The sequence below is a fragment of the Anopheles stephensi genome, chromosome 3 (genome assembly GCF_013141755.1).
Source record: "Anopheles stephensi strain Indian chromosome 3, UCI_ANSTEP_V1.0, whole genome shotgun sequence".
Classification (NCBI taxonomy): Eukaryota; Metazoa; Arthropoda; class Insecta; order Diptera; family Culicidae; genus Anopheles; species Anopheles stephensi.
The window spans coordinates 74,241,113-74,253,249 of record NC_050203.1 but is presented as its reverse complement, the minus strand read 5'-3'; the positions used below and the strand labels follow the sequence as shown (position 1 = coordinate 74,253,249).

The 12,137-nt window shown below is 43.9% G+C and overlaps 1 protein-coding gene across 1 annotated transcript; it reads right to left on the bottom strand.

The window, feature by feature from the left end:
- Nucleotides 1–614: 614 nt before the first annotated feature.
- LOC118510735 lies at nt 615–2,341 on the bottom strand. The gene is made up of 2 exons (XM_036052947.1): nt 1,895–2,341; nt 615–1,837 (listed from the first exon to the last, which is right to left on the bottom strand). The coding sequence occupies exons 1-2, from the start codon at nt 2,268–2,270 to the stop codon at nt 1,128–1,130; spliced, it is 1,086 nt and encodes a 361-aa protein (XP_035908840.1). The 5' UTR covers nt 2,271–2,341; the 3' UTR covers nt 615–1,127.
- Nucleotides 2,342–12,137: the final 9,796 nt, after the last annotated feature.

Genomic DNA, 12,137 nt, shown 5'->3' with positions numbered 1-12,137 from the left:
TTTGATAATCTTTACAAACTTCCAGAGTTTTGATTGATTGTGAAGTTCGTTGTTCATTGATTCAAGGTGTTTTGACCATGCTTCGTTGCGCAAATCCGATAATTTGATGTTAATATGATTTTTGAGGAAATAGTATGACTGCTTCCACGTATTGTTTAGTCTTTGTCTTTGCCATCTTTTTCTGTATGTGTTGCGTAACTTAATTAACGAAAGAATATCGGGAGGGATAATTAATTGGTAGCTACCGGGAGTCTTTAAGGGTACTGCAATGTCATGGGCTGTAAGAATAGTTGAAGTGAGTTTTTCGATCATGTTGTCAATTTGTTCGTTCGAATATATATTGATGAATGACGTTTCTGTTGGCACTATTTTGGAATTTATGTAATTTCTGAACCTTTGCCAGTCTGCCTTCCCGTAGTCGTACACCAAATTAGAGGGTCTTAACTCTAGTTTTTCCTTTAGTATTGAAAATTGTACAGGTAAGTGATCGGAGGAAAAGTCTGTGAAAGTTTTAAGCTCTGTAAGGTTATGGTTGATTTTTGTAAGAGTTATGTCTATTGTGGAAGGATTTCGGGTTGGATCTGCTGGATAGTGTGTAGGGGTATTCGGAAAGCAGATGGAAAATTGCCCTTTCTGTAGTTCTTCGAATAGTGTTTTGCCCGCAGAGTTTGTAGAAGCACAGTTCCACATATTGTGACGGGCATTTAAATCGCCACAAATAATGTAATTAGTTCTTATCATGGTTAGTTTTTTTATATCATTTCTAAAATTTCTTATTCTTGAATTAGAGCCAGGATGGTAAGCACCCACAATAGATAGAGCACCATTGGAGGTTTTTATTTGTATTCCTAATGCCTCGATTGCTTCCAGTTTGAATGAACTCATATATTCGTATTTTATATTTCTTTTAACCAAAATCAAAATTCCTCCTTTGGTACTAGTTAGCCTATCTAATCTACAACTATTGTAATTAGGGATATTAAATCTTTGCCCGGGTTTGAGAAAAGTTTCGACAATTATCATTATATCAATCATTTTGTCCCTCAGGAAATTCTCAAGTTCGATTTTTTTGTTGGAGACGCCGTTTGCGTTCCAGTATGAAAGCGATATTTCTGGTTGAGGCTCCATCACATATTAAAACAGAATTTACTCACTACTTCAAATATAGCGGTGATTTGTTGCTCCTTAGATTTGCAGGAGCGTAGCTTGCAGAATACTTCTCCTACAATAGAGGTGATTTCCGTCGTATTGAAAAGCTCATCATTGTATGTGTGATGGTGACTAGCATTTTGGTTGATAGCACTATAGCTTGTTTGAACAGGAGGGAGAGCGGGAAACGCATTCCCTTCGAACACGAAATCTCTTGACACCGGTTTTTTAGGAGCACTGGCTTTGGGTTTAGCAGGTTTTTTTGGGCAGTTCCAGAAATTGGCTGGATGATTACCATCGCAGTTGGCGCATTTTAATTTATGCGCTGGAATCACTCCGTTTTCACACGATGTCGTTGCTGCTAGTGGGCATATTTTCGATTCGTGTTGTCCGGCACATTTGTTGCAAATAGCCGGGTGGTGACAGTTAGCAGCTCCGTGGCCGTACGATTGGCAGCGTTTGCACTGCATCGGTCCTTGCCTGTTGGAATAATAATTCCAACGAACTCTACAATGTTCAAGCGCGTTTATACAACGCAGTTTGGCTAGATCGACAGAGCCCTTAGAGAAGTGTAGTAGATAGGTGGCATGCTCATCGTACTTTTTGTTGCGAACGTTCAGTTTCTTAACAGAAACCGGTTTTATGCCTTCTTCCTCTAATACTCTGGTCACTTCTTCTGTCTGCATATCGAACAGACCACTTAGCACTATTTTAGTGGTGCGGTCTTCGGCAAGCTGGTATGTGTGGAAGTTTGTTTTGTTGTTGGACAGGTGACGCACAACCGCTCGGAAATCTTCTGAAGTATTGGTATACACTACTATACCCTCATTTACTACTTTAGTGGTGTACCGCACTACACCAGCAGCTGTGATTTTTTTGTGCACTTCGCCTAATGATTTGCACGCTATTTTTATCGGAGGAACACGCACATTTCTTTTGGTAGAGTTTGGCTTTGTTGTATTAGTGTCCATAGGATGTTCTTCCACGTCATTGTCCAGTGCTGCGTACGCATTTGGTGATACTAATTGCACTTGCTCAGAATTGAGCTTTTCTAAGCCGTTAAAAGTAGCTAAAGGAATTTTGATATTCCTTTGCTTTGCGGAGAGTTTGCCACGACCCATGGTAATAGGTCGGGCGACTACTGACGTTCTTGATTTAGGCTTCACTTTCACGTACTGTTTCTGTAACTTTTTGTGGTTGGTGTTTTGTATTATATACAATTGCTTCGCTATCAGAGACTCGATTTGTACGTCTGTACACGTCGGAGTCAGATTGCGTACTGCCTAACAGAACTAGATGTTTACTATTTCTACTAGAGACACTGAAACATAACAGTGTTGACTCTAAACGCCTTAAAGACAACACTATACCGGCAACGATTGACACTCCGTTTAATATAAATTCTATATCCATTTTGCTTCAGGTAGATCGTTAGAGGCAAGCAACTTCTAAGACCACAGTGCTAAAATCGACAATAATTGTACCTAGCAATCCAATTGTACGTATTACGATCTAGGATTGCAAGGGGGATTTTTTACCGAACAACTAATTATTTAAAAGAAGGGGTAAGAAAGTTCTTTCAACGGTTATTCACGGCACCGGTCTTCATACGACTGGACCGGGATTCAAATCTCACCTGGGGCCGTTCCTCCATTGTAAGGCCTGTCCAACTTTACCATCCAACTATGCGGTATCAGTAAGTCTAGTAAGCCAGAAAGGGCAGAGATGACCTAAGAGATCGTTAGGCCAAGAAAGAAGAAGCAAAAAACGAGTAGTTTCGTAGCCTTTTCCCTGATGACTAAAATGTTTGTAATTATGTCACTCTTTTTTAGATTTTAGAGTATTATTTATTGGCTAGGTTCAGGAAATAAAAGAAAATATTGGAATAAAACATATTTGATAAACCACTTAAACCAACCAATAAAGCACTTAAATAATCTTTATGGACAAAATACTAGTGCAACTTTTAATTGATAGCAGCTTGCTCCAAAGCAAAGCCTAAAAAATATTGAAGCGAAGTACTCAGTGGGCAATGGTTAAGTGAGTAAGTAGATAAATGACCCATCTAACTCGACTCAGCCATTTAACTAGTAAAATATTAGAAAATTATGAGGAAGAGATATTTTATGGTGCAAACTTTACGACTATTTTTATAAAGCGTCAACATGAGCAAATTGGTAACATGACGAGTACAATACTTAACATTCCTGAGATATTTGTATCACCCGTCATTTCTCCTTTCTGCGACACGAGTCTTTCCCATCGCAGTTATTTTGCTACCAGCATGAAAGAACTCAAGTAACAACACACAAAACATTCAAATGAACACCTCCAAATATGGACTAATGGATCGAGGCAGGGAGCACAAAGAAAAGCACAGTGGCACAGTAGTTTTCTTTCACTGTCCCCACTGATTTATGTCGTCTTCCGGAGCAACCCCAAAACCCTACCCCTGCCTCCTTAAGCCTCACCAATAGGGATGGAAGCTTCCGTACCAGACCCACTGGCATCTAAAACTCCGCGTGATAATTGGTTAATGCTTGATTTCCGCATACGAAACGCTGTCCTCCCGAAAAAAAAAAGGGTCGTCACCGTGTAACGCACGTAGTTCACAGCATTCGATCCGGGTTAAATCTTATTACGTGAATTATCTCAATCTAATAGTAATAACCATAATTTGAGCGCTGGTTGGGATGGTAGGTGCTTCCTACGGTGCTACCGTCCAGGCAGGACAGTGCAATGGACAATTGGATCGGACAGTTCACCTTCGCGAACTACGCGGCCGGAAAGCGTAACAGAACGGCTGTACCGTACCTAAAAAGGTAATTTCGAAACGAGCAGCAGTTCAAAATGTCATTCATTATCAAAGAATCGTCCCATGTGCTGGGGGTTTTCCCGATCATTCGCTGTGTGTCTGTGTGCGTCAAGCGTGTCCAATGTTTGGTTGCTCCTTGCGTACGGTTCCTATTTCCCACCGGCAAAATAGAAGATGAAGATATCGTGCGATAGACATCGTGGAACTGTGGCGAAGAGGAAGTTTTTTTCTTCGGTCGCAGTTCGCTTCTCAGTGGTCCATGTCGTAGTGGTCCCAGTTCCTCACAGTTGGGCATTAATTGTAATGGATGAGCGCAATGAAGACCATTACGGGACAATTTTCTATTATTTCGGGAATGATGATGGTGGTGGTGACCGCAGAGTGATGCTTACCCACTGGCCAATTCCACCCACCGGGATGCCTATTGCGTGCGAGAATTCAACCTGCAGACCGAATCAACTTTAATCGTAGCCTTATTTGGACCAACGAAAAATAGAAGCTGAGCTTCCTGGCAGCTTGAATTTGGAAATAAACCGATGGCATATTTGCTTCGCATCTTACAGTACACGGTGCTCCTGGAATCAAGCATAATTCTGGATGTTTTCACCGAGCTCACCTTAAAACTAATCCTCCAATTCCACGGAGTGTTCTACATCGATGCAGAGTTGGTGATGGCTAATTAAAAACTTGTTTACATCGGTACATTCCACCGGCGGCTTCACGTGTTGCAAAATTCCATTCGGTTCCAGGTCCATCCCGCCGGGAGCCAACGATCACCTCCGTCAGTGCCGGGCTTAAGTACAGTGTCCGGAAGAGGGACGCTTTTCGGGCTTCAAACTCAATAACAACAACCTTCCAGCAGCAACGCTGGTAAGCACGTAAGCTTGTGTTAAAGAAGCGACAGCAAAAACAACGCAAGAACACGAGCGAACGCAGTCAAGGCATGAGGCTGCAGCGCACAAGAACCAGCGGTCCAACACCAGGCAGCAAGTCTCGGGTGCAAAAATGTGACACCATGTAATTATTTGCTCCTCTGGATCTTCGCTTGGATGTTCGCTCTACTCCCGGCTGCTCTTGCAATGCTCCGGTTAGAAGCAATGCCAGGGCCACCTTCCCGTTACTGCTCAGAGTAACGCTTGGCGCGTGACTTAGAAACCCGAACGAAAGATTTCTCCAAAGCAAGCGACGAACCTTTTCCCGAAAAAAAAACAAACGGGTGCTAATATCAGCCCAAAAATTGGAACACCGACAAAATGGGACACCTTCAGCTAGTAGTGTGCTGCGGAATGTCATCATTATGACCATAAGTTTTGAGGCCCCCGGCTTTTCGGTACATTTGGCAGTTATTTGTAGCCAATTATTTTCCTTTGCGATCGCGCACACATCGGTGTGACACTATGGAAACCGTTTTGGGGCAGCGAATCGCTCGTGGACGTGTGACTTTACATTCTGCCGAGCGCTTCGCAAGAACTCGCTCCCCAAACAAGATATGGGAAAACAGTAATCAACGCTACCGTCCTGCCGTGGATGTTTGGCCGTTGGCTGGCGGAAAACCGAAGACTAATTATCGCGACGGGGCATCCGGGTGATGAAGCATCCCGGACGGTGCAACCCGGCCACAACCCTGGTCTCCCTTCTATGTGAAATAATTGATTGACAATTTCCTGTTGGCTGGTGCGCGTGTCCCCTGCGGACGGCTGGGAGAATCTCTAATTTGCCGATTTCCTTGGACCGATGCGTCGTGCCCGATGGATCGATCGATCGATCGGAGCTGATTCCATATTACACGACCGGAGACGACGCATCAGCAGCACTTCTGGTCCGGGCTGGTGATCATTATTTCCAATTATAGTTCACAGCATCGCTCGTCGGTTCAGCAAGAAATGAAGTCACTGTCACAAAGCGCACATCGGAGGCGATCGATTTCTGCACACACGTACGCACTATTCTTTTGGCGGGGGGGAAACGATTTGCCTACGCTAGCGGATGATGATGATGCTGGAACTGGTTTGCCGAGCGCCAGGTTCCTGTGCGTGAATGAGTCTCGAGGCGGTAAATCATGAGAACTCGTTGCTGTTACCATTCGGACAGACATCGCCGGTTGAAGGAAGCAGGAAAGACCTTCCTGCTGCTTGCATGAGAATATGTGACCAGTTGTTCGGTTCACGATCCCCGCGGTCAAACTACACGTCACTTCATCCAGGACAAGTTGTTCTATGAGGCTCTCCCGGCGTATCAGCAAATTCCGATGTCGCGATCAATGAAAACTCCAATGCCACGAGTCATATCTTCACGATCGCGTCAATGTCGGCCCTTCAAAGGGAAGTTTGCCGCTGCCGACCTGTGTGAGTGAGAGCGAGAGAGAGGGGAAGCTGGGAAGAAGTGGTAGAAAGGTGGTGTGAAAAATCGGGATCAGGATCAGAGAGATCGTGTGACAACTGGCTCGTTTGGGGACAGGAAAAAAAACTGGGAGTCGTGCGATCGTGCTTCACTCGAGTGGGAAAGTGAGCACGCCTCTTCTGTTGTCACCCTGTTTAGCGGGTAAAGGTCGAGGTTTGCATTAGAGCTTTACTGACAGCCGTGAAGAAAGGCGAGAACTAAGGCACAACACTTCAGCCCAGCTTCACTATCACAGGTGTTGATCACCGGCAAGATAAGCTGCTCTGTGTTTTTGTTTGCAAAAAATAAGGGAGGCAACGATCATTAATCATCGCAACAGACACGCCACACGCTCACATCCCCAAAAGCTGTGACATAAACTAAACCACCAGGCGTTATGGGTGCGAGGGTCGAGATTGCCATTTTTTCACAGTTCGACACCACCACCACCACCCGGGTTTGAGTGACGATTGGCGCGAGGGTTAAGGCTTCGGGGTCCCAGTTCAATCCGTTTTTAGCTGATGGAGATTAAGACATCAGGCATAATTTATCATGTGTGTGTGTGTTTTTTTTTTAAAGGGAAGAAGAAAAGGTGACACCTGTGATTGTGATTGTTGCAGTGCATTGGGACAAGGCGAAAAAAAACTGGAGTTTGGAACAATTTCGCCTGCAGCATTACAGCGTACAGGGTTTTATGGCGCATTTGAAAATATCGATTATTTTTTTTTTTTTTGGAATATTTTTTGGAAAAGTTTTGAGTCGTGCGATTTTAACAGATCTGGCCAATCGAGCGGATTTTTTTTTCATTCCTTCAGATTTTAGGATATTTTTAAATCAGCTATCAAAAGTGCAATGGTGTTGAAATAGAATGCGACAAAAATTAAATTCATAGCTTGAGTAATGAATGATGCAGGAGATAGTAAAGAGGTCCTTCAGAGAATTGAAAACATACTTGTTGACAAAATACAACGTCAACGTCAAGTGCGATGACAGCCGACCGCGGAAGTACGCAGCCACTTAAGGATGAGCCACGAGCGCAGCCGAAGAGAAAAAACCTGGCCAGAGAGAGCCGGAGAAAGAGAGCGAAGGGAAAGCGCGAATGACCGCGTTACACACGGCAGTAACAGCCATAAAGGGAGAGAAGGAAGACGTTAAGTTTTTTATCTGCCAAAAGTGTAACTAAAAATTACAAAAAGAATATACTTATTCACAGATGTAGAGAAGACGTCTAATTCATTTATTCTGGCGGATTGTTGCCTGTTGCATTTGAAAAAATAATGCTGGCTTAAAAAAATTTACCATAAAAACCCCTGTCATCAACAACACTAAACGTTATTTCGAATCTAAATGCAAAACAAAAAATCGATCGATGGAAAGCTACGAACCGTGTAGCCAAACGGATGTAATTTATCATTCCAGTACGACATATTCGCGTGCAGCGTAATCATACACCGGCGCGAATCGTCGGATCGGTGGGTGAGGCGAATTTGTCAAATTCAGGCCAATTTATGCGAACGCAAACGAAGGGCTGCGGAAAGAAACAAAAAAAACAAACCGGGGCCTGAAAAATCCAAATCGAAAGCAACTGGGCAGCTGATAGACAAAGTGCGTGCATTTATAACCGCGGGTGGGAAAAGCTTGTCCAGGGCAAATGGGAAAATGCACCAAACAGCGCAGGGGTGAGAAAGATACATTCAGCTGGTAGAAATGAAAAGAAGAAGAAAAAAGGTAAACAAAGTGTCATGGGAAAACGACTCAGCTCAGGGTGTTGCAGTGTGTGCAGTCAAAGTGCAGTAAAGCGCCCCCGACTGTTGCACAAATGGGGTTGCACCTCCGGTAAGCTGATCCCGTGGTCGTCGATCGAACTTCTCGTCGAAGTGCGAGTCTGTGAATCGGTGTTCGCTTTTTTTTTCGCTGCAAAGCTCTCCCCTGCTGCAGCTCAACGATCGGCTGTTTGATGGGGCTAAGATCTTTATCTGCAGACAACTGCTAGCAACCTGGGGAAGGTGTGGAGCGAAGGGAAGCGAGCGATCCGGTATACACATTACAAAACATTTACGAGCGTATCGATTATTAAAAATAATAAATTTAATAGAACTATCTACGATCACGGCCAGTCTCCCGGTCCAGAGGGCGTCGGTTTTTTTTTTTTGCAGCCTCCAAACATGGCCAAGTGCCTCCGAGAGCCCTTTTGTGTTTTGTGCCCAGGCAGACAACGCCGGCAGGTAAGGGGGTGAGCGAAATTTATGATTGCAAATAGACAGGTGGGTGTCCCCGGGCCGGGTTGCGTTCGGTACGTGGAGAGCAAAACACCCTTGCGACTGCCACTGCGCAGCCAACATTCGACCAACTCGACCGAACCGAGATGAAACGGGCCCGATAAGACAATATGAGAAGTGTTTTCACATCACTTTGAATCTGTCAATGCGTCGTCTTTTAACGCGTGTACGTATGGGTGCGCGCGAGGGCGCTCCCGGGGTCTTTACGCCCCAGTCGCCGAAGTCACCCGACGGTTAACAAATCGTGACGCGAAAAGGGTAATTACTGTTCGTTTGCTGTACCGTTTAGTGGGCCCCGCGATAGAGATACGCGCGCTCAGATAAGCCGGGGGGCCGATCAGTTTCCGAGTGATGAGGTCGATGGTGGGTATATGGTTTGAACAGTTCGCGTAGGAAGGGATGGTGCGGGTGTGGATGATTTAATTTTATTGCTCATCGTAAAGCCAGGATTACGGTGGTTTGTCTGGAGGCTGGTGGATATCGAATCCACTGAGTTGTCCAATGGATTAGTTCGGTTATTTACGTGATCAGGACTGGATGCGGAAAGCGATCAGCGGTGTTGTCAATGCAACGATTGGGATGATTGGAGGATTACACAAGTGCTAAAATTTGTTTATTAATTTTAAGAAGCCCTGTTTATTCTGTTTTGTGAAGAGTCAATAAATTTAAAATAATAAATGAAAAAAAAGATGTACGATACTTATATTGTTCCTAGTAATTGAATATCAGTAATTCGGGCTATCGAGGCATCATCTGTTGTAAGGTATTTAAACTTTCTTTTATCAATTGAAACGGCCTGGCCATACTGCTATCGTTAGACTTCCTCTTGCTTGCCATTTCTACCGCAGGAAGTCATATACCATAAATATACTTCTGCATTTTTCGTAACATATGGTAGTTAAGAGGACAAACACCAACTATACGAGACGGTTAAGGTAGTTTTTTCTGATAAAAAGACCTAGTCGTATGGCTTAAGACTATTCTGCAAAAAGTTCACCTTATACTTTAGTTGGGAGAAATTTCTTTCTCCGAACCGTGAAAAGCGTAGCTTATCTAAGCTGTGCTTGGTTGCTAGAGTATACTTTTCTTTTCTAGGGCTTTGTTTCATCATCAAAATCACAACTGATCAAACTGTTCTTGAACGTTGTTAGATATGTAAATGCATCGCGGAGCGCACGAACCTATTTACGGGTTAAGTCGGCTAGGCGATTTCAGATGTTCATAGGGAACATCCCTTACTAGCTCGTTGGAGACTTCGAGGTCTTACCTTGGGTAGGGGGACACTCAAAGCTCTTGAACAGATTTGGACACCAGCTTCTTAGTTGCAAGCCCAGGAACCAACTTCCTCGTTGGCCGGGAAAGATAGAATTATTTATAACATTTATTTCATACAGTTTAGTAAAGTTCAATTTACTTAATTTAGGTTGAGTTTATGTTAAATTTAAAATTACTTTTCCTATTTGTATGGTTACATTGCCTAATTGTTTTTCCTGGTTGGCGACAAGAGCATAAAGCTTTTGTCGTAAACAAAAGTGTCGAATTTCGTTTGGATGGATGAACTTGTGTTATTGTTTGTTAGTTCGAATAAGTTTTGTTTTGTTTGTTCGTTGAACAGCATGGTCTAAAAATTTGCTTACATTAACGTTCCGCATGGAGACAAGAACTTAAGGTTCTTAGCGCAAACAATGTGTCGCCTTACGTTGCGCAATTTTGGTTCGATATGGGTTGGGTGGTTTGCTCCAGTATAATTGCCGATTTACCGTTTCTGCGCCTGATACCTGTGCGCCGGGTGTTTGCTTCTGTTTTGTTCATATCATGTTGCATTGCGTCACTCGCTAGCCGGGTGTGCTGGTCGGTGTTTGAATGTTCATGTTTTATCGTGCGTTTGGTCAAAAAAAGCTAAATATGCATTTATTGCAGTCCTGATGAAATATAGGTTACTGGTTTAATGAATTGTCTGTCTTAATGTATGTAGCATTGTTTGTTTCTGTGAGGTTAAGAAGTGTCTCTGTTAATAAGATATTGTTAAGAAGTTTAGCAAGTATGCTACAGATACGTTCAGCTTCATAAGTTTACTGGAGCAATCAGCAGGTTTCAACTGCAGTTTTTTTCATATAAAACAATACAGGTATCACTTCGTGTGAATAATACGGTAAGGCGATCCTTTAATATACGCTTCAATATTTTTAGAGATAGTGGTTCAGAGCTAAGCTAAGCTTTCAACAACTCTCCTAACAATCTGCTCTCAATTAGCAACCGTAATCCATTGTGTCTTTTTGTTATGCTTAGCGTATGAAGTATCACAAGAAACTTAAATCAGATGTTTTTTGTTAGTTTGTGTTTGAAATTCGAAAACAACACACGACAGCAGCAACAACAAACTACAATCCTGCTCACTACAATTATCCTGCTAAACAATCCCCGTTTTATTACTGCTTTCAAACCGTTTGTCCATTTATCCAGCTGGTATGCAAAGCATCAACCAGCACGAGAAAGTCCCAAAAACCCGTGACAACCATTAATCACCTTCATTATGTGGAAGTGATTGGGGTTTTTGAATAATTAGGTTCACGCCACTCGCACACACCAGAACGTGTGTTGTTTGCGACTCCCCAAAACCTCCCCCCAGGAAGACACTTTCCGTACTGCCGAGGTTCGAGGTTCGCGCTAATCGCTTATAATTGATTTATGGTTCACACCGACTTGCCACTAAATGGTAATTTTCATCAATTTCTTGGACTTTTCGGTTAGTCACGCTCTCTGCCCGGGCGTATCGGTTGTACCGTTTTGTCCCACTCTTGTAGCCTCTGCGAGGGGCGAAATGGGGACAGGTCCATAGGCCCAGTGTTAGTTCGTGGATGTGCCTGCTCGGTATATCATTCCCGCCATCGCGATCCCGATCCCGAAAAGATCATTAAACGATGTGATTAGTGGTTACTTTGCGTACCACATTTCGGGTCAGGAAAAAATAAAATAAAGCACGACCGTACTAACCGCTAGAAAGTCGGTCCTTTTGCTTGGACGAACCTCGCGAAAGGGACATTAAATCTGTTCCGAGTGGAACGCTTCAAACGTTGGCAAATGGGGACAGAGCGAGCATGCGTCACGTTGAAACGATGCCAGAGACCGAGGGCAGGCATCGCGGGTCGTGCGTTGGACAAAAAAGTAATGTTCACCGTGAATGCTGGAGATGGAAGCCGTTGCAGGTGTTTTGTCTATCATTAGGCTCAGTTTAGCAGCAGCAGAAGCTGGCGTCTTCCTTCGGTGTGCCCTTTTGACTTCCTACGCCACCAAATGCCGCTCCTAAGGCACGAGAGAAGCGACAAAAAACCGGCCCCGAAACACATCAAAAACCTTCCCTAAAGTGAGTCCGCTAGATAGCACGTGTTCGTAAAAAAAAGGCCCAGCCAGACTCCCGGGACCATCCCGGACCATGACATGGCATGCTTCTCCGCGTTTCGAGCCCCATCTACCACCGTGAGGCGCAGGGGCCACGAAACCAAAAAAAAAAATCT